Source organism: Centropristis striata, chromosome 9, assembly GCF_030273125.1.
Source record: "Centropristis striata isolate RG_2023a ecotype Rhode Island chromosome 9, C.striata_1.0, whole genome shotgun sequence".
In the NCBI taxonomy this organism is placed as follows: Eukaryota; Metazoa; Chordata; class Actinopteri; order Perciformes; family Serranidae; genus Centropristis; species Centropristis striata.
The window spans coordinates 1,940,863-1,962,431 of NC_081525.1; the positions used below are offsets into that span (position 1 = coordinate 1,940,863).

At 34.7% G+C, this 21,569-nt stretch overlaps 2 protein-coding genes across 2 annotated transcripts; one reads left to right on the forward strand and one right to left on the reverse strand.

Moving 5' to 3' along the window:
* The first annotated feature begins 539 nt into the window (after positions 1-539).
* Positions 540-18,077, forward strand: prpf38a (pre-mRNA processing factor 38A). Its single transcript, XM_059341645.1, has 10 exons — positions 540-751; positions 2,210-2,369; positions 4,084-4,205; positions 10,860-10,945; positions 11,647-11,757; positions 11,918-12,030; positions 12,954-12,980; positions 13,098-13,189; positions 15,944-15,992; positions 17,735-18,077. Exons 1-10 carry the CDS (start codon positions 622-624, stop codon positions 17,778-17,780), a joined length of 936 nt encoding a protein of 311 aa, XP_059197628.1. The 5' UTR covers positions 540-621; the 3' UTR covers positions 17,781-18,077.
* Positions 18,078-19,100: 1,023 nt separating this feature from the next.
* On the reverse strand, positions 19,101-20,465 carry LOC131977767 (interferon-induced protein with tetratricopeptide repeats 1-like). Its single transcript, XM_059341195.1, has one exon. The coding sequence runs from the start codon at positions 20,463-20,465 to the stop codon at positions 19,101-19,103; it is 1,365 nt and encodes a 454-aa protein (XP_059197178.1).
* Positions 20,466-21,569: the final 1,104 nt, after the last annotated feature.

The window sequence follows — 21,569 nt, forward strand, 5'->3', positions numbered from 1 at the left end:
TTTACACTATAATTACTACTATTGTCTTTTCCCGTTTAATCATTTATTTATCTTATTTTTTTAATTATTATCATTATTATTATTATTATTACTTTATTACTTTATTTATTTATTTATTTTTATCAGTATTATTACTTTCTCTCCTTAATTTCCTGTCAATCTACTGCTCCACCACTCCAGTCCGCCTGTACGTTGGTCTGCCAACCGCCAATAAAACTAGTTAGACTAAACAAGTATGTCTTAAACAATAAAAATTTAAGAATTTAGTTATCTATTTAATTATTTGTTTGTATGTAAAATTATATTATTTACACTATAATTACTACTATTGTCTTTTCCCGTTTAATCATTTATTTATCTTATTTTTTTAAATTATTATTATTATTATTATTACTATCATTACTTTATTTATTTATTTTTATATTTTATATTATTTTCTCTCCTTATTTTCCCGTCAATCTACTGCGCCACCACTCCAGTCCAGCAGGTGGCGGTAATGCTCCTGTACGTTGGTCTGCCAACCGCCAATAAAACTCAAAAGAAGAAGAAAAAGACGCAGAAGAAGAAGAAGAAGTTGCTCAGACTGCTTCCGGTGTCTGTTCCCGTCCAGCGTGTCTCCTGATGGCGAACAGAACCGTTAAAGATGCGAACAGCATCCACGGAACCAACCCGCAGTACCTGGTGGAGAAGATCATCCGGACCCGAATCTACGAGTCCAAGTACTGGAAGGAGGAGTGCTTCGGTCTGACCGGTGAGTGGCTCGGTACCGGCGGGACGACCGGAGCTCCGCGGCGGCTCAACACCAGGCGGCTTCACCCCCAAATATATATATAAACAGCAAGACTTTCTTATATATGTATCTATGGCTTCCGTCCTCCGGTCCGGGTCCACATTAACTACATATTTACATTAAGAAAACACATAGAAACACACAAATAAATTGAGGCTAGCCCACCAGGCAGCTTCACCCTCCGCTCCGGATCTAAATTAACTCAATATTTACTGAATGTAGAGCAGAATCTTTACCATGACGTGTTGGTAAAACAAACAACAACAAAAAGGACAAAAAAACACACATAATAACACATAAAAACACACACACACAAAACACATAAAAACACACAAAAAACACACACAAAATTACAAAAAACACAAATGTAAAAAAAAACAACCCACACATGACGCTTAAAACACACACAAAAACACCAACAAAATTGCAAAAAACACATTAAAAAAACTACTAAAACATAAACAAATGAAAACACTAAAATTTTCAAAAAACACACACAAAAACAAAACAAGAAACATACAAATAAATTGAGGCGAGCCCACCAGGCGGCTTCACCCTCCGCTCCGGATCTAAATTAACTCAGTATTTACTGAATGTAGAGCAGAATCGTTACCATGACGTGTTGGTAAAACAAGCAACAACAAAAAGGACAAAAAAACACATTAAAAAAAACCCACAAATGTCAAAAACACACACACACAAAACACATAAAAACACACAAAAAACACACACAAAATTACAAAAAACACAAATGTAAAAAATAAAAAACACACACATAACGCTTAAAACACACACAAAAACACCAACAAAATTGCAAAAAAACACATAAAAAAAACTACAAAAACACATGAAAACACTAAAATTTACAAAAAACACACACAAAAACAAAACAAGAAACACACAAATAAATTGAGGCTAGCCCACCAGGCGGCTTCACCCTCCGCTCCGGATCTAGATTAACTCAGTATTTACTGAATGTGGAGCAGAATCTTTACCATGACGTGTTGGTAAAACAAACAACAACAAAAAGGACAAAAAAACACATTAAAAATCCCCACAAATGTCAAAAACACACACATAATAACACATAAAAAGACACAAAAAACACATAAAAACACACACAAAATTACAAAAAACACATAAAAAAAACTACTAAAACATAAACACATGAAAACACTAAAATTTTCAAAAAACACACACAAAAACAAAACAAGAAACACACAAATAAATTGAGGCTAGCCCACCAGGCGGCTTCACCCTCCGCTCCGGATCTAAATTAACTCAGTATTTACTGAATGTAGAGCAGAATTGTTACCATGTCATTGTTTTCAGGACAACCTCAAGTTTCACAGCGACTCTTTCTAAAGTGTGTGTGTGTGTGTGTGTGTGTGTGTGTGTGTGTGTGTGTGTGACCCACAGCTGAGCTGGTGGTGGATAAAGCCATGGAGCTGAAGTTTGTGGGCGGAGTGTTTGGAGGAAACATCAAGCCCACCCCGTTCCTCTGCCTCACGCTGAAGATGCTGCAGATCCAACCAGAGAAAGACATCATCGTCGAGTTCATCAAGAACGAAGATTTCAAGTGAGTTTCAGCTCCGCGCTGCTGTTTTCACTTCATCGAGCAAAGAAAACACGCTGACTGATGCACAAACAGGATCCATTTATTATTAATCTGGAAGAGGAAGAAAAATACTCTGTAGAATCTGAATTCTAGAGATCTTTATCTTTAAGAAGAATAAATATCGTATAAAGAAAAGTATAAAGAATAAATAAAGAAATCTGTGTCAGGAGAAAGTTTAAGATGTTTTTTAATGAACTTTGGCTGAACTAATTTTTATTTTGTTGCTGTTTTTTTATCCGCAGCTTCTATAGAGGTTTTCAAACAAAGCACTGAAGGCCTGTTGTCATGTTTTAGGACTGAAAAAAAGAATTTTCAAACGGAAAAAACAAAAGTATTTTTTGTTGTTGCTGTTATAAAAGTGTATTTACCGCTGCTGTTGGATCACTGAGGACTTTATTCAGCTGTGTGAAGTGAAAATGTTGTTTTTGAAGGCAAATATTGACTGAAGCAGAAGTTTATTTGATTTAAAACATGTAATTACATCTTTTTCATTTCCATAAATTTAGACTTCTGACCTTTCAGCGCTGCAGAGTTATTGGAAATATCTGTCATCTAACTCTACAAATATTATAATAATATTAATATAAGTGCAGCTTCTTCTTTATCTGCTTTCAGAATTTCAACACCAAATTTACCAAAATAACTGAAATAGAGACATATAATAACCCCCAAAAAATCTAATAGGATTAAAAATAATACAAAAAAATAGGGCCCATATTACCTAAAAAAATAAGAATATAACGTCCAAAAAAACCTTAAAAATAATTTAATAAATAAATGTACGGGCCTAAACATCTTCTAAATAATTAATTAAAAATTAATGAAAGGTCTCAAAATGAAGAAATAAAAACGAAAATTACATAAATTAAAAAATATATATATTTATGAAAATATAATTAAGAAATATAATTACCCCAAAAAATCTTAAAGATTATTAAATTTAAAATGAATAAATAAGTTAAGACCATAATACCTAAAATTATATTTAAAAAACGAAATTACATACATTTTAAAAAAGATATTTATGAAAATGTAATTAAGAAATATAATTACCCCAAAAAAATCTTATAGAATTTAAAAAAATAAATAAGTAAAGACCATAAAACATTAAATAAATATATATATATAACGAAATTACATGCATTTAAAAAATATATATTCATGAAAATATAGTTAAGAAATATAATTACAAAATACAATTTTATAGAATTTAAAAGAATAAATAAGTAAAGCCCATAAAACCAAATATATATATATATATATATATATATATATTTTTTTTTAAATATAAAATATATTTAAAAAAATATAATTACCAAAAAAAATCTTATAGAATTTTAAAAAATAAATAAGTAAAGCCCATAATACCAAATATATATATATTTTTTTTATATAAAATATATATTTAAAAACAAAAGATATATATATATATAATTTTTTTAACATCTTCTAAATAATTAATTAAAAATTAAAGAAAGCATAATTACCTAAATTAAAAAAAACATATAAATGGAGACAATGCTACGCAGCCAACACTGTCATCTAACGCTCCAGATAATATAATAATATTAATATTAGTGCAGCTTCTTTCTCTGCGTTCAGAGTTTGAATGTGAACTTTGTGGAAGAAGCTGCAGCTGTAACCCAGAAACCCGTTTCCTGTTTCCTGTCGTCAGGTACGTGCGGTTGCTCGGGGCGATGTACATGCGACTGACGGGAACCGCCGTCGACTGCTACAAATACCTGGAGCCGCTCTACAACGACTACAGGAAGGTCAAGAGTCAGAACAGGAACGGAGGTGAGACTCCTTCTGATCCCTCTTTCTCTCATGTAGACTCGAAACAGAAAATACATTACAAAAAAAGAGAGAGAGACTCAAAACAGAAAATACATTACAAAAAAACGAGAGAGAGAGACTCAAAACAGAAAGTACACTAAAAAAAACGAGAGAGAGAGAGAGACTCAAAACAGAAAATACATTAAAAAAAACGAGAGAGAGAGAGACTCAAAACAGAAAATACATTTAAAAAAACGAGAGAGAGAGAGAGAGAAAGAGAGAGAGACTCAAAACAGAAAATACATTAAAAAAAACGAGAGAGAGAGAGAGAGAGACTCAAAACAGAAAATACATTAAAAAAAAGAGAGAGAGAGAGAGACTCAAAACAGAAAATACATTTAAAAAAACGAGAGAGAGAGAGAGACTCAAAACAGAAAATACATTAAAAAAACGAGAGAGAGAGAGACTCAAAACAGAAAATACATTAAAAAAAAACGAGAGAGAGAGAGACTCAAAACAGAAAATACATTAAAAAAAACGAGAGAGAGAGAGACTCAAAACAGAAAATACATAAAAAAAACGAGAGAGAGACTCAAAGCAGAAAATACATTAAAAAAAACGAGAGAGAGACTCAAAGCAGAAAATACATAAAAAAAAAACGAGAGAGAGAGACTCAAAGCAGAAAATACATTCAAAAAAAACGAGAGAGAGAGACTCAAAGCAGAAAATACATTAAAAAAAACGAGAGAGAGAGAGAGAGACTCAAAACAGAAAATACATTAAAAAAAACGAGAGCGAGAGAGAGACTCAAAGCAGAAAATACATTAAAAAAAAAACGAGAGAGAGAGACTCAAAGCAGAAAATACATTAAAAAAAACGAGAGAGAGAGAGAGACTCAAAGCAGAAAATACATTAAAAAAAACGAGAGAGAGAGAGACTCAAAGCAGAAAATACATTAAAAAAACGAGAGAGAGAGAGAGACTCAAAGCAGAAAATACATTAAAAAAACGAGAGAGAGAGAGACTCAAAGCAGAAAATACATTAAAAAAACGAGAGAGAGAGAGACTCAAAGCAGAAAATACATTAAAAAAACGAGAGAGAGAGAGAGAGAGACTCAAAACAGAAAATACATTAAAAAAACGAGAGAGAGAGATTACTTTATTCATCCCCGAAGGGAAATTGGGTTGTCACAGCAGTCCGGTATTCAAGTACAATAAAATACAATAGAATAAAATACTGAGGTAGCATAAATAAAAACAACAATAGAAAAAAACACAGAATAGAACAAGAACACTTAAGAAGTTAAAAAAGAACATCAGTTGGTAGGATGGTTGGCAAGATGAAGGTAATTAAACTGGTGATATGATGCAACAATGCTATAGTGACTAGACGGTATATAATAATAATAATAATAGTACAGTATATAATATATTTAATATAATATGTAATAATAGATAACAATATGAAATAGAAAATACATTACAAAAAAACGAGAGAGAGAGACTCAAAACAGAAAGTACATTAAAAAAAACGAGAGAGAGAGAGAGACTCAAAACAGAAAATACATTAAAAAAAACGAGAGAGAGAGAGAGACTCAAAACAGAAAATACATTTAAAAAAACGAGAGAGAGAGAGAGAGAAAGAGAGAGAGACTCAAAACAGAAAATACATTAAAAAAAACGAGAGAGAGAGAGAGAGAGACTCAAAACAGAAAATACATTAAAAAAAACGAGAGAGAGAGAGAGACTCAAAACAGAAAATACATTTAAAAAAACGAGAGAGAGAGAGAGACTCAAAACAGAAAATACATTAAAAAAACGAGAGAGAGAGAGAGACTCAAAGCAGAAAATACATTAAAAAAACGAGAGAGAGAGAGACTCAAAGCAGAAAATACATTAAAAAAACGAGAGAGAGAGAGACTCAAAGCAGAAAATACATTAAAAAAACGAGAGAGAGAGAGAGAGAGAGACTCAAAACAGAAAATACATTAAAAAAACGAGAGAGAGAGATTACTTTATTCATCCCCGAAGGGAAATTGGGTTGTCACAGCAGTCCGGTATTCAAGTACAATAAAATACAATAGAATAAAATACTGAGGTAGCATAAATAAAAACAACAATAGAAAAAAACACAGAATAGAACAAGAACACTTAAGAAGTTAAAAAAGAACATCAGTTGGTAGGATGGTTGGCAAGATGAAGGTAATTAAACTGGTGATATGATGCAACAATGCTATAGTGACTAGACGGTATATAATAATAATAATAATAGTACAGTATATAATATATTTAATATAATATGTAATAATAGATAACAATATAAAAATAAAATGAAAAATATAAACAATATATATATAATAATAGTAATAATAATAATAATAATAATAAATAAGAAACAAATGACAACAAATGAATGAAACAGGAACACAACATGAGTTTTATAATAGAAGTAATTATTGAAGATCATCCATCATGTTTGTGGTGTCTCCAGCTGATCCAGGGTTGTTGTTTTTTTGTTGTTGTTTTTTTTTAAATATTTTTTATTGCATTTTCCAACATAGACAAAAACAACAAACAACACACTGTGACCACAGAAAACAAATATCCAACTACTTATTATGTAATAGAGACAATCCAATGAAAATGCTCTGTCCCATTATGATTGACAGTGATGCAGCAAATACACATCTGGAAAGAAGTGAAGAGTCGTTAAAAAATAAACAAAAAAAAAACATTTTTTTTCAAAAATCTCAATTTCAGAAAATGCTAAAAATGTTTGATAATTAAAAATAATAATTATAAGTAAATTCATGTCCTGCCTTATAACCCAAAAACATCAGTTAGCCATCTATCATCCCTTTTAATACAATAGTTGTGAGTCTTTTACCAGCATATTTAAAGAGCCAGATCTTTAAAAAATCATCAATCTTACATTTAAATCTGTGTGTTAATGATCCATTGGTAATAAGTCAAATATCACTTTGTGCCAGGAGGTGCATTATTTGTTTTTTAAACTTAATGAAAAAATTCTTACAGAAGAACCATAATAGATAAATACAAACAAGGACCTCAATACTGTAAGAAAAAATCACAAAAAAACCCATAATGACCTAAAAGAAATCTTAAAAATAATGTAAATTATATATATCATCCTATGTTTGTGGTGTCACCAGCTGATCCAGGGTTTGTTTTTTTTTGTTTTTTGACTAAATGAAAAAATTCTTACAGAAGAACCATAATAGATAAATACAAACAATGACCTCAATACTGTAAGAAAAAAATCACAAAAAATATATATATAATGACCTAAAAAAATCTTAAATAATTTTTTAAAAATCATATAAATTATATATATTTTTTAATATAATAAAAAATTATTAGACCACCCTTTGTCTTCAATTTCTCGTTCATTTTAATGTCTGGTTCAACTAAAGGTTAATTTGTTTGGACAAATATAATGATAACAACAAAAACACCTCAAAATAATTTAATTTAGGGCTGATATCTAGACATTTAACATGGTTTTATTGGTAATAACCAAAATCAATATAATAAATACATAATAATTATAAATAAATAAAAAACTTACACAAAAAAAAACATAATTAATAAATACAAACAGTGACCTCAATACTGTAAGGAAAAAAAAATCACAAAAAAAACATAATGACCTAAAAAATAAATTTTAAAAATAAAAAAATAATCTACACTCATGGAAAAAATTATAAGACCACAGTTTTTCTTTAATTTCTTGTTCATTTTAATGTCTGGTTCAACTAAAGGTTAATTGGTATGGACAAATATAATGATAACAACAAAAATAGCTGATAAGAGTTTCATTTAAAAGCTGATATCTAGACATTTAACATGGTTTTATTGGTAATGATTTGGTTATTGTTAAGGATGTTTGCATGACTGTAGATGTAAAAATGATCAAAAAAGACACAAAATTACCAAAAATAACCGAAAAAGACACAAATTGACCAAAAATACAGTAATGGATAAAATTATTAGACCACCATTGTTTTCTTCAGTTTCTTGTTCATTTTAATGTCTGGTACAACTAAAGGTTCATTTGTTTGGACAAATATAATGATAACAACATAAATAGATGATAAGAGTTTAATTTAGGGCTGATATCTAGACATTTAACATGGTTTTATTAGTAATAACCAAAATCAATATAATAAAATAATATAATAAATAAATAATAATAATAAATAAATAAATAAACTTACACAAAAAACATAATTAATAAATACTGTAAGGAAAAAGAATCACAAAAAAAACCATAATGACCTAAAAAAGAAATTTTAAAAATAAAAAATAATCTACACTCATGGAAAAAAGTATAAGACCACAGTTTTTCTTTAATTTCTTGTTCATTTTAATGTCTGGTTCAACTAAAGGTTCATTTGTTTTGACAAACAACAAAAATATCTGATAAGAGTTATTTTAAGAGCTGATATCAAGACATTTTCCATGGATTTATTCATAATGATTTTGGTTATTGTCAAGGATGTTTCCTTGACTGTAGATGTAAAAAATTATGAAAAAAGACACAAAATGACCAAAAATACAGTCATGGAAAGTCGTTTTTTTTCAGTTTCTTGTTCATTTTAATGTCTGGTACAACTTAAGTATAATATAAATATAATGATGACAACAAAAATAGCTGATAAGAGTTTAATTTAAGAGCTGATATCTAGACATTTAACATGGTTTTATTGATAATAACCAAAATTAATAAAATATATATATATAAATTCTTCCTCAAAAAACATAATAAATAAATAAATACAAACAAGGACCTCGATGCTGTAAAAAAAAATCACAAAAAACCCCATAATTAGCTAAAAATAAATCTTAAAATGACTGTGTGCATTATTGAGGTATGTGTTGTCATTCTGCTCTGTGGCCTCTAGAGGGAGCTCCTCTACTGTTTATAATGTTCAGTTTGAGATCAGTGAAACACTTTAAACACTTTTCTTAAATGTATATATAATTGTGCTTTTAGTGAGAGCAGTTCAATGAAATAAAGACAAACGTTCCTCTACACCTTGTTGTTTAAAAATCATTCACTGTATATGAAAGTTATGGAGAGCGATAAAAGGAGACCTGACGGCGTTAAAGCTGACGGCAGGAAAAAAAACTTAGGGGGAACTAAACTTTGTGCTGGTACCTAAAAAATAAAATAAAATAAAATAAAATAAAATAAAATAAAATAAAATAAAATAAAATAAAATAAAAACTAGGCACCAGTGGAACCACAGACACACACACACAGACAAACACACACACACACACACACACACAGATACAGACACACACACACACACACACACACAGATACAGACAAACAGACACACACACACACAGATACAGACAAACAGACACACACACACAGATACAGACACACACACACAGACACACACACAGATACAGACACACAGACACACACACACAGATACAGACACACACACACAGACACACACACAGATACAGACACACACGCACACACAGGTAACGACAAACGGACACAGACACACACAAGCAGACACACACAAGCAGACACACTCACACACAGACACACACACACACAAACAGACACACTCACACACAGACACGCACGCACAAACACGCAGACACACACGCACACACACGCAGACACACGCACACACACACAGACACACACACAAACACGCAGACACACACATGCAGACACACACAGACACACTCACACAAACGCGCAGACACACACACACACACGCAGACACACACACACACACGCAGACACACACACACACACAGACACACACACACACACAAACACGCAGACACACACAAGCAGACACACGCAGACACACTCACACACAGACACACACACGCACACACGCAGACACACACACACGCAGACACACAGACACACACACGCAGACACACACAAGCAGACACACGCAGACACACTCACACACAGACACACACACGCACACACGCAGACACACACACACGCAGACACACTCTCACAAACACGCAGACACACACACACACACAGACACACTCACACAAACACGCAGACACACACACACACACACACACACACAGACACACACACGCAGACACACTCACACGCAGACATACTCACACAGACACACACACACGCAGACACACTCACACAGACACACACACACACGCAGACACACACACATAGACACATAGACACAAACAAACAGGCACAGACACACACACAGGCAAACACACACACACACATAGACACATGCAGATACACACACACATAGACACACAAGCAGACACACACACACATAGACACGAACACGCACACACATGCAGACACACACACATAAACACACACACACGCAGACACACACATAAAGGCACACACACACAGAGACACACTCACACAGACACAGACACACTCACACACACACAGTGATTTCACCCTACTCTGCTCTCATTAAACCCTCATGAAGCTGTTTTTATTGACAGATAATTCTCCTAGAAGACTGATTCAGGATCAGTCAGCGATCTGAGTAACAACAGATAGTTTGGTTTTACAACATTTATGGGTTTTATAATTAAAATCAGGTGTTTTCCAGGTGAGTTTAGAGGTTTAATCCTGAACTCTTCGTTTCATTTGTTTGTTTGTTTGTTTCAGAGTTTGAGCTGATGCACGTTGACGAGTTCATCGACGAGCTTCTTCACGCAGAGAGGATGTGTGACATCATTCTACCACGACTCCAGGTCGGTTTATACACACACACACACACACACACACACACACACACAGGGATAGACACACACACACACACACACACACACACACACACGCACAGAACACACACAGATACACACACACGCACAGAACACACACAGATACACACACACAGATACACACACGCACAGATACACACACACACACGCACAGATACACACAAACGCACAGATACACACACACACACACACACACAGATACACACACACGCACACACACACACACACACAGATACACACACACGGATGGAGGGACACACGCACACACACACACACACACACACACACGAATAAACATAGACAAATAAAATATAAATAAACAAACTATAACCAAAACAAATAAAATAGACTTTCAGGCTCTGTGACAAAAAATTGCAGATAATCATTATGTGTTATGTTATTTTTTTATTAAAATAACACACAAACAGCTGGAGTGGATGCTTGGGAATTAGTTTTTTCCAGCAGTTTGTGCTTCCTGTCAAACATCTACAGCTTTACTTTAACACAAAAAACATAAAAAGTCAATATATTGAGTCCAGAAAAAAAATATCGTGTCCATTTTTATATATTGAACGATAAGTCGATGTAGTAATTATCGTAACAGGCCCACGTGTGTGTGTGTGTGTGTGTGTGTGTGTGTGTGTGTGTGTGTGTGTGTGTGTGTTTTCCAGAAGAGGCACGTCCTGGAGGAGGCGGAGCTTCTGGACCCACGAATCAGCGCTCTGGAGGAAGATCTGGACGAGGTGGAGAGCAGCGAAGAGGAGGACGAAGAGGAGGAGAAGGTACAGATCCAGTTATGGCGTCGAGGTTGATACACGATTAGTAGAAGAGAAAACTGAAAACATGATTCATTAATAAATTAAAACAGATTTTGAGTCTAGTTTAAAGCTCAGCAGCTGCCAAATAGAAACTATTTCCTGGTGACTGACTGACTCTTTCCAGCCGGAGAGGCTCCAGACGCCCGAGCCCCACAGGCGCCGCGACGGTTACCGTGACAACGACCGACCTCGCCGCTCTCCGTCGCCGCGCTACAGACGCAGCCGCTCGCCCAGACGGTAAAAACCTAAATAACACATTTCTAACAGGACAGGATTAGTAATCAGGTGGGAGAGTAAAAACAACAAGAGGATGTTTTAGTCTTCACGTTTAGAGTTTTTTCTGATATTTAGATTTTTTTCTCCACATTTCGACTTTTTTTCCTGATATTTCCTGATTTTCTAACTTTTTCCTCGACTTTTTTTTAATGATAATTCACCATTTTCTTGACATTTTGTCTTTTTTCTGATATTTTGATTTTTTTTCTCTCCACATTTCGAATATTTTTTCTGATTTTTCGACTTTTTCTAATATTCAAACTTTTTCCTTGACTTTCCGACTTTTTTCTGATATTGCAACTTTTTTCTTGATATTTTGACTTTTCTTATATTTCAACTTTATCTGTTAATTCAACTTTTTTCTAGACATTTTTCACAAAATTTAGACTTTTTCTCCACATTTCAACTTTTTTTCCTGATATTTAAACTTTTTCCTCGACTTTCCGAATCTTTAATGATAATTCACCATTTTCTCGACATTTTGACTTTTTTCTGCCATTTCGACTTTTTCTAATATTTCATCTTTTTCCTTGACTTTCCGACTTTTTTCTCGTCATTTTGACTTTTTCAATATTTCGACTTTAATTTCAACCTGACTTTTTTCTGACATTTGAACTTTTTTTCTGACATTTAAACTTTTTTTTCTGATATTTCAACTTTTTTTCCTAAAATTTAGACTTTTTCTCCACATTTCTGCTTTTTTCCCACATTTTGACTTTTCTCTTATGTTATAACTTTTTTCTCTGATTGCATAATTATTTTTTTCCCCTCATTATTGTTTTCTCCTTTCTGATCCTCTTCCGTAACATTTACACTTTTTATAAATTGATTATAAATCCTGAAATCTCCTCTAAATTAAATCTTTTGTGTTTTTATTTTTCCAGGAGGAGCCGATCTCCAAAGAGACGCAGGTTTGTTTGCTTTTACCTGGAAATCATTTGTTTCCTTTAAATAAAATACTGGTAACACAACTTACTCCTGTGTGTGTGTGTGTGTGTGTGTGTGTGTGTGTGTGTGTGTGTGTGTAGCCCATCGCCCCGGAGAGAACGCCATCGCAGCAAGAGCCCCCGCCGCCACCGCAGCCGCTCCAGAGACAGACGCCACCGCTCCAAATCCCCAGGTAAACAAACAAACAAACAAACAAACAAGCCAAGCAGTCACCCAGGACTGTTTGTATTTATTTAAAAAAAAAACTATTACTACTACTTCTATTGTCCTGTAGAGTCTTTAAAATAATACATGGATAATAAAAAATAAAATAATCCTCATAATAATCATAATAATAAACATAATAATTGAATGATAACTTTAAATGTTATTTATATTTAGCGCCTTATTATCCGTGTGTGCTTCTTCTAAATATGGCCAATAAAAACAATAAAACAACACTGAAATCTCTCATAAATACTGTTATATAAACATCAATCTCAAGAAAAACAACAAGCTTCGTTATAGTTAGATAATTAAATTTGTATTCAAAAACAATAAAAGATGAATCTCTACGATCGGCATGTTGAGTCTGTAAAACAATACATGGATAATAAAAAAAAATCATCATATTAATAACAAAATAACATAAAATCTGTCAAATACTGTTATATAAATATCAATCTCAAGAAAAATGAGCTTTGTTATAGTCAGATTATTAACTTTGTATTTTAAAAGATGAATCTCTACTATCGGCCTGTTGAGTCTGTAAAACAATACATGGATAATAAAAAAACATAATTAATACCAACATACAAAAATACCAACATTGATGACAAAATAACAATAAAATAATAAGAATTATAATTTATATAGAACTTTTAGTAACAAGGAGATAAGTTCAGGTATTAATTTCTCATCCGTCAGCGATACTGAAGGCTCATATAAATGCTGTCATCTCTGGGTCAAAGGTGATGTCGTTATCTTGAGGAAACAACGAGATAATTAGCTCGTTATCATGAGAACACGCAGGTCGTTTACTCTCGTTACTGAAAGGACTTTTACTTTGAGAAATCTGTGAACTGAAGGAGTCGAAATGCACAAGTTTTTACGTTTGTGTCCTCACAACTTTGTGGGGTTTTTTATTTAAAAGGAAGTCTTTTGGTGAATATAATCTATTTCATCTTATTGTCATTATACCCCATACCAGGGGTCTCAAACTCAAATTACCTGGGGGCCGCTGGAGGCAGTATTAAAGTGACCAAAAAAAGACACACAATTACCAAAAAAGACATAAAATTATTAAAAAAGACGCACAATTATTAAAAAAAGACACAAAATGACCCAAAAAGACACAAAATGACCCAAAAAGACAAAAAAAATACACAGAATTACCAAGAAAGACACAAAATTATTATTTTTAAAAAGACACAAAATGACCCAAAAAAGACCCAAAATGACAGAAAAAAACTAAATTACATAAAAAAGACACAATGACAAAAAATACACAAAATTACCAAGAAAGACACAAAATTATTTTCAAAAAATGAAACAAAATGACCCAAAAAGACACAAAATTATTTTTAAAAAGACACAAATGATCCAAAACAGACAGTTATTAAAAAAGACACACAATTATTAAAAAAAGAAACAAAATTACCAAAAAAGTAATTAAAGGGACCTCCTACACACAACACGGTAAAGTGCCATTCATATAAAACTCACATTAAACTTTCATATCAAGGTGGGGGCCACAAAATATCATCACGAGGGCCACAATTGGCCCGCGGGCCGCCAGTTTGAGACCAATGCCCCATGCCATGCACTAATGCTGTCATCTCTGGGTCAAAGGTGATGTCGTTATCTTGAGGAAACAACGAGATAATTAGCTCGTTATCATGAGAACACGCAGGTCGTTTACTCTCATTACTGAAAGGACTTTTACTTTGAGAAATCTGTGAACTGAAGGAGTCGAAATGCACAAGTTTTTATGTTTGTGTCCTCACAACTTTGTGGGTTTTTTTATTTAAAAAGGAGAAAAAAGTGGTTTCTACTTTTGGTGAATATAATTTATTTCATCTTATTGTCATTATACCCCATACCAGGGGTCTCAAACTCAATTACCTGGGGGCCGCTGGAGGCAGTATTAAAATGACTGAAAAAAGACACAGAATTACCAAAAAAGACACAAAATTACAAAAAATACACAGAATTACCAAACAAAGACACACAATTATTTGAAAAAAAGACACAAAATGACCCAATAAAGACACAAAATGACAGAATAAAACGACTAAATTACTTTAAAAAGACACAAAATGGCCCAAAAAGACACACAATTATAAAAAAAAGACACAAAATGACAAAAAAAAATACACAGAATTACCAAAAAGACACAAAATTATTGGAAAAAAAAACCCACACAATTATTGAAGACACAAAATTATTGAAAAAAGACACAATTATTAAAAGAAGACACAAAATTACTTAAAAAAGACACAAAATGACAAAAAAGAAACAATATGACAAAAAAAAATACAAAATTACCCAAAAAACAGTAATTAAAGGGACCTTCCACACACAACACGGGTAAAGTGCCATTCATATAAAACTCACATTAAACTTTCATATAAAGGTTGGGGCCACAAAATATCGTCACAAGGGCCACAATTGGCCCGCGGGCCGCCAGTTTGAGACCCATGCCCCATGCCATGTATATGCTTCCACTAACTAACCTGCACATTACAGATATTCTTTTCTTATAATAACGAGTGAATCTTCTTCTTTTTCCCTCAGACATATTCCTTTAATTTTGTGGTATTTTTGTATTTGATTTTGTATTTTGGGGGGTTTTTGTACAGATTCTCCTGGTCGGATCGACTCTGTGAAAAGTCTTTTTAATGCTTCTGTAAAAAACTGATTTATGCTTGTTGTTTTTGTTTCCCAGGTCACCACAGAAGCCACAGACACCGCAGCCACTCAAAGTCTCCAGAGAGGTGAGAGACGCTGCTGAAACTGAAACATTTAAACGATTTCAGAGAACAATTCTCAAATATTGTGTCATGTTTGAGGCCGGTTATCATTGGACGTTTTCTAGATATGTAAAGATAAGATCCAGACTAGGGCTGCACAATTAATCAAATTTAAATCGTGATCACGATTTTGGCCGCCACGATTAAATTAGCCTGATCGTCGGCGATATTTCCATTTTAAAATGCGGTCCAATCCTGGTTGCTGATTGGATAGAACGCTAAACAGGAAGTGACGTAGTACTCGACGCCACAACAACACGCAAAATTTTGTAAAAGCCGGCCAAGCAGTGTTGCTAAATTTAGCGACTTTTCAGACCCCCTTAGAGACTATTTTTCAAGAAAGCGACTGGAGACAAATCCAGCGACTTTTTCTGGTGTTATTGGAGACTTTTGGAGGACTCGTTCTTACTCTTCTTAACGATCCGCGGGGGCCGAAGGCTCTTCTAAACGAGCCGCGGGGCCAGCAGCTCGGTAAAAACTGGGGATTTCCACCTGGCGCGTAATGGCCGCGCCGCGGTTTTGCATAACGGCAGCGTAGCCGAGTCCAAGCGGCACAGTCCTCCTGCAGCAGTCTCTCCCAGCTGCAGAACCGGAGGGGATGTTAACCCCTTAGCTTCCTGTCTGCAAATTGCTAATAGGCTAACAATTAGCTCTGTAGCAGTATAGTGTGTATGTGCTAACAGGCTAACAGTTAGCTCTGTAGCAGTACAGTGTGTATGTGCTAACAGGCTAACAGCTAGCTCTGTAGCAGTACAGTGTGTATGTGCTAACAGGCTAACAGTTAGCTCTGTAACAGTACAGTGTGTATGTGCTAACAGGCTAACAGTTAGCTCTGTAGCAGTACAGTGTGTATGTGCTAACAGGCTAACAGTTAGCTCTGTAGCAGTACAGTGTGTATGTGCTGCTGCTGCAGGAGGTGTTCACTGTTTACAACTGAGACTTTCCCGGTGGTCACTCTTCCCACTAGTGAAAACACGGCTAATTCTCAAATACTTTGTCATGTTTGTCAGCATATGTGAGACCAGGTATCATTGGACGTTTTCTAGATATGTAAAGATAAGATCCAGACTTTTGATAACATTAAGTGGGCAGATTTTTCTACAAAATCCTTATTTTTATTGAACAGAAAAGGCCAAAACACAAGAATATTTTTGCCTAAAAATCCAGTTTTAACTCATTTAAATCAATGTAGAGATCTGAGCAGACATTCAATGAAAACTTTCAGGACGTATTTTAGTCCAAAACAACCGAAACACAAAGTTCTTTACAGAAATTTGTATCACACGATCTGCTGCTGCAGTTTTCATGTTTTCATGTTGACTCAGAAAATAAAAATCATAATTCTTCACCTTGGAAACATTTGACTCAAGTGGCTGTTCTTGAGCTTTTGACTGTATTTCACAACTTTCTTCAGCAGAACAAAACGCTGCAAATATGTCGGAGTGTGATTTATTATAAGTAATGAGTTGTGAACCGTTTGTTCAATTATTTCCATTCAGCATCATTTTGTTTTAATTAATTTATAAGTGCAATGGTTGCATCTTCAACAGCTGACTCTGTTCCTTTATATTGTTAATACTTTCTTATATTTGTAGATTATAATGATTGTTTACTATTTTTATTGAAGCTCCTGTTTCTCCCTTGCTGCTGTAATCCCCCGTTGTGGGACTAATAAAGGAAATCATGTCTTTCTTTTCACATTACAGGAGTTCAAAAAAGAGTCACAAGAAGAGTCGAAGAGGAAACGAGTGATTTCCCTTTTTACTTTTACATTTTTATCCCCAAACAGTCAGAGATCTTTTCCTCTTAATATTGTATGAAATGTTTTTTTTTTAAATTTCACCAATAATTTCCACCTGTTTTGTAAGATAACAGTGTTTTTGTACAGTATGTAATCACTTGTTCTGTGCTTCAAAGAAAAACCTAATCATTTTCATTTAATTCTGACCCTCATTGATAACTTTTGGATCTGTGTAAGTGTAGAAAATACGTTTGTTAAAATGTTTAGAGTGAGTTTCACACTCAGAAATAAAGACCCTGACCCATTCAGTCGTGTGTTCCTCATCACTGATCCTCCTGGGATTTTATTCACAAAACACTTTGTCAGGTAAAATAACACAAATAAGGAAGTATTACAGCTGTGTAAAGCCACACTATGAGCCAAAATAATATCATTTAATTAAACGTAAATGGCTCCAATAGTAAAATAAATAGATATTTTCTTTAAGTTAAATCAAGCTTTTCTTTTCAGGACAATGCTATTTTCCTATATAAGTAAGACAAAATTGTTGACAGTGTGACTGGAAAGCATGAAATTAATTATTAAAATTAATTAAAAAACGGCAGTACTTCAAAAGTTTGAAGTCCACCAGCGCCCCGTTTACAAAAGTGCAAATAGAGTTTACTTGATCTATTTAATCAAATGAAAAGAGAGCCAGTTTAACTAAATCAGTCCCATAAAGTTACTAAATTATCAATTAGGCACTCTGATTAATAATGAATTTAATAATTATAACCAAACTACCAAATTAATATTTAGTAATGGTTGAAGGAATTTGGAGTTCTTTTCATAGAAGAGGTTGGCATATCACTCATACATGTAAAACATTAATGGATCGCATGGATGTGTGTTCCAAAATGTATTTATTCATAAGAAAAGCAAAGTAAAGCAAAAGTTACATAGGTCTAAGTAGTCTATTCATAAACAATCAGTTACATCTGGAGATAATATTCAGTTTCTACATCATTTTAGTTATGACATTACCATCATCATCATCATCATCATCATCATCATTTCACTACTTCAAAGCTCAAAGCGAAGCAGGTTTATATCAGCGCGGCAGGCAGATCCAGTCCTAATCAATCTTTGATAAACAAGTTTACTTGATCTATTTAATCAAACGTATCGTCCTGATTTACTTGTGCAACAATCTGATCGCCAACCATCAGAGGAAAACAGGTTTTTCTCATGTAAATGTCATCAAATTTATGAATGTACTCATTTGAATAGTTTTGCTGATGCAATACCTAGATTCTTTTCTCCTGGATTTAGAACCAGTGTTGTTAAATACACTAGTATAGCTCTGGCAGGTTTCTCAGAAACTCTGCTAGTTTCTCTCTAGTTTCTCGGCTCCTGTTTTTGTCTCTAACGCTGCTCAGGGTTGTGATGCTGTTCTGACGAAACTGTGATTGGTGCGGTATCTCTGCTGACTTCATGTTATATTTTATCGACCCGTCGTAATCTTTTTGATTGCGGAACAGATGTTTTGCATACAGTGAGTAAAGCATCTGTCTGCCTGCAGGTTCCAGGTCACTTTCTAACAGTTTCTGGTAGATCTGCTCAGCTTTAGCCAGATTGTAACCTGACTTTGCGTATATATTTGCGAGGTCTATTTCCATCCTGAGAGAAGAATCAGGGTAAAGAGAAATCACCTCCTTGTGGAGAGTGATTGCTCTGTTGATCACACTTTGCTCTGTCCAACCATCTCTGCACCAGAGGATCTTCTGTCTGTAGCAGAGTGCAGCACATCTCTTCAGATAACGCTCATCTGGATGTTTCTCCAGAGCCTCCTCTACCAAATCAATAGCCTCATCAACAGATAAATAGTATCTGTAAATGTTAAGTAATGGTCTAATACCGCTGTAGCAGCTGACAGGATTTATCAAAACCTTTTGTGCTAACTCACGAGCTTCATCTTCAACCCTTAATCCTTTTTTAGCACGTTGCACAAGGTAGTTAGCAGCGAGGTACAAGTTCTCTGGATCTTGTTCCTTGGCGATTCTCACTTTCTCAAAGACTTCAGCCTCCACCCCTGTGCTGCTGTACTTAAAAACATTCATTGATGCTAAAGCATAGCTGGTCTTCCACTCCACCATGTCCGGCTGCATCCTGATGGCTTTCTCAAAGTATTCTTCAACCACTCCTTTCCCTGCAGTGAACTTCATCAGGGTCCAGGCTTTTTCAGCGTAGATCTCCGGATGGAGCTCGTCCTGGGATGGAGACGGGTATTTATTCATCAGGGCGTCGACCTTTGACAGGTAAGCCTCACTCTCTGCTTCGTCCCCCAGGTGGTGGTGCAGCCAAGCCAGGTTCCCGTAGTTCACCACCAACCAGGGACCCTCGTCTGCGTTTCTCAGCTGGCAGAAGGCCTCTGCAGCCTTGTTGAAGAAACTCTGGGCATTTTCTATGTTTTTCATCTTGTATTCAACAAACCCCTGCAGGTTGTAAATGTGACCCAGCCAGCTGTTTCCCTCCTCGGTGCCAATATCCTTCAGTTGGTCCCGAAGACCAAGAAGTTTAGATCTGCTGGCCTCCAGATCCCAGGTGAAGTGGCACTGCAGGGCCTCCAGTTTGGACACCAGTGTAGTTTGACTCTGAGCAGCACTGATGGAGAATAAAATAACAACTATTAAAACATGGGTAACGTGGTGCCCCATCTTGAGGTTACTCAGAGTAAATCAAGTCACATCATTTAATATAATTGATCATTATTTATGATCATTTTTAATAATTCCGCTAGCTGTCTAAACACACATTCGGAGTTTTGCTCAGGTTTGAAGCATATTAAAACCAGAATACAAGGAAAAAATGGGAAAGTAAGGCAGCGAGGTAATGTGGAGAGAATAATGAGAGGCGGGGTAGGTCGCCAGACAATCACACTCTAATTCACACCTACGGGCAATTTAGAGTCACCAATTAAACCTAAATGCATGTTTTTGGACTGTGGGAGGAGAACCCACACTGACACGGGGAGAACATGCAAACTCCACACAGAAGAGCCGCAGGCAGGAGGCAAACCAGCGACTCTCTAGCTGTGAGGCGAGAGCGCTAACCACTACACCACCGTGAAGCCCTCTGAACTAACAGATTGCAGAAAAAAAATCTAATTTAAACCGTGGCCCCGGAAGAAAACAGAAGAAATTGAGGGCTGAACATCAGTGACTGAAAACATCATTGACTTGTAGGATCGTTAGTGTTAATCTTTTGATTTTAATATTATAAGATCTTAAAAAATGCAGCTACTCACCTCATCATTCAGATGTTTCCTTGACTCAGTGGTTAGTTTGGCTGTTTTTTAGCTCCTGATGCTTTGAGTTGTCCGGTTTACAGTCAGAGACTTCTGTTGTGTTGTAAGTGATGAGATGTTGTTGAGTCGCAGCTTTAAATATTCTCACTGACGTCAGAGTTGCTGTCCGGGGCGGGGCCTTCCTTCATAAAGTCATTAAATGAAGTAACCCGAGTACTTTATTATGTACGTTGAACTCTAAAGTTCAGCCTTATCTCGTCTTCACTCCTTCTCAAGAATGGAAACCTACAGTCACATATGAATAAAAACACAACTCAACTTGAACTTTGTGATTTCAGTTCTTTCAATGTTTTTTATCTTGAAGAATCTGAGATATCCAAACTTAGGATGCCTGGTTTTTATGGCTGCACCTTCACAGACAGAATCAGTTTCATTAGTCAAAAATATGAGCATATACAGAGTTTCACTCTGGATTTTGGGTTTCTCTAAATGTACCTCCACAAAACGTACACAT

What these genes read in the sequence shown, in the direction of transcription:
- prpf38a (XM_059341645.1), top strand. Translation starts at nt 622, where the DNA reads ATGGCGAACAGAACCGTTAAAGATGCGAACAGCATCCACGGAACCAAC. An exon ending in CGATCTCCAAAGAGACGCAG is followed by an intron (nt 12,981 to 13,097) that starts GTTTGTTTGCTT and finishes GTGTGTGTGTAG; the next exon opens with CCCATCGCCCCGGAGAGAAC. An exon ending in CCACCGCTCCAAATCCCCAG is followed by an intron (nt 13,190 to 15,943) that starts GTAAACAAACAA and finishes TTTGTTTCCCAG; the next exon opens with GTCACCACAGAAGCCACAGA.
- LOC131977767 (XM_059341195.1), bottom strand. Translation starts at nt 20,465, where the DNA reads ATGGGGCACCACGTTACCCATGTTTTAATAGTTGTTATTTTATTCTCC.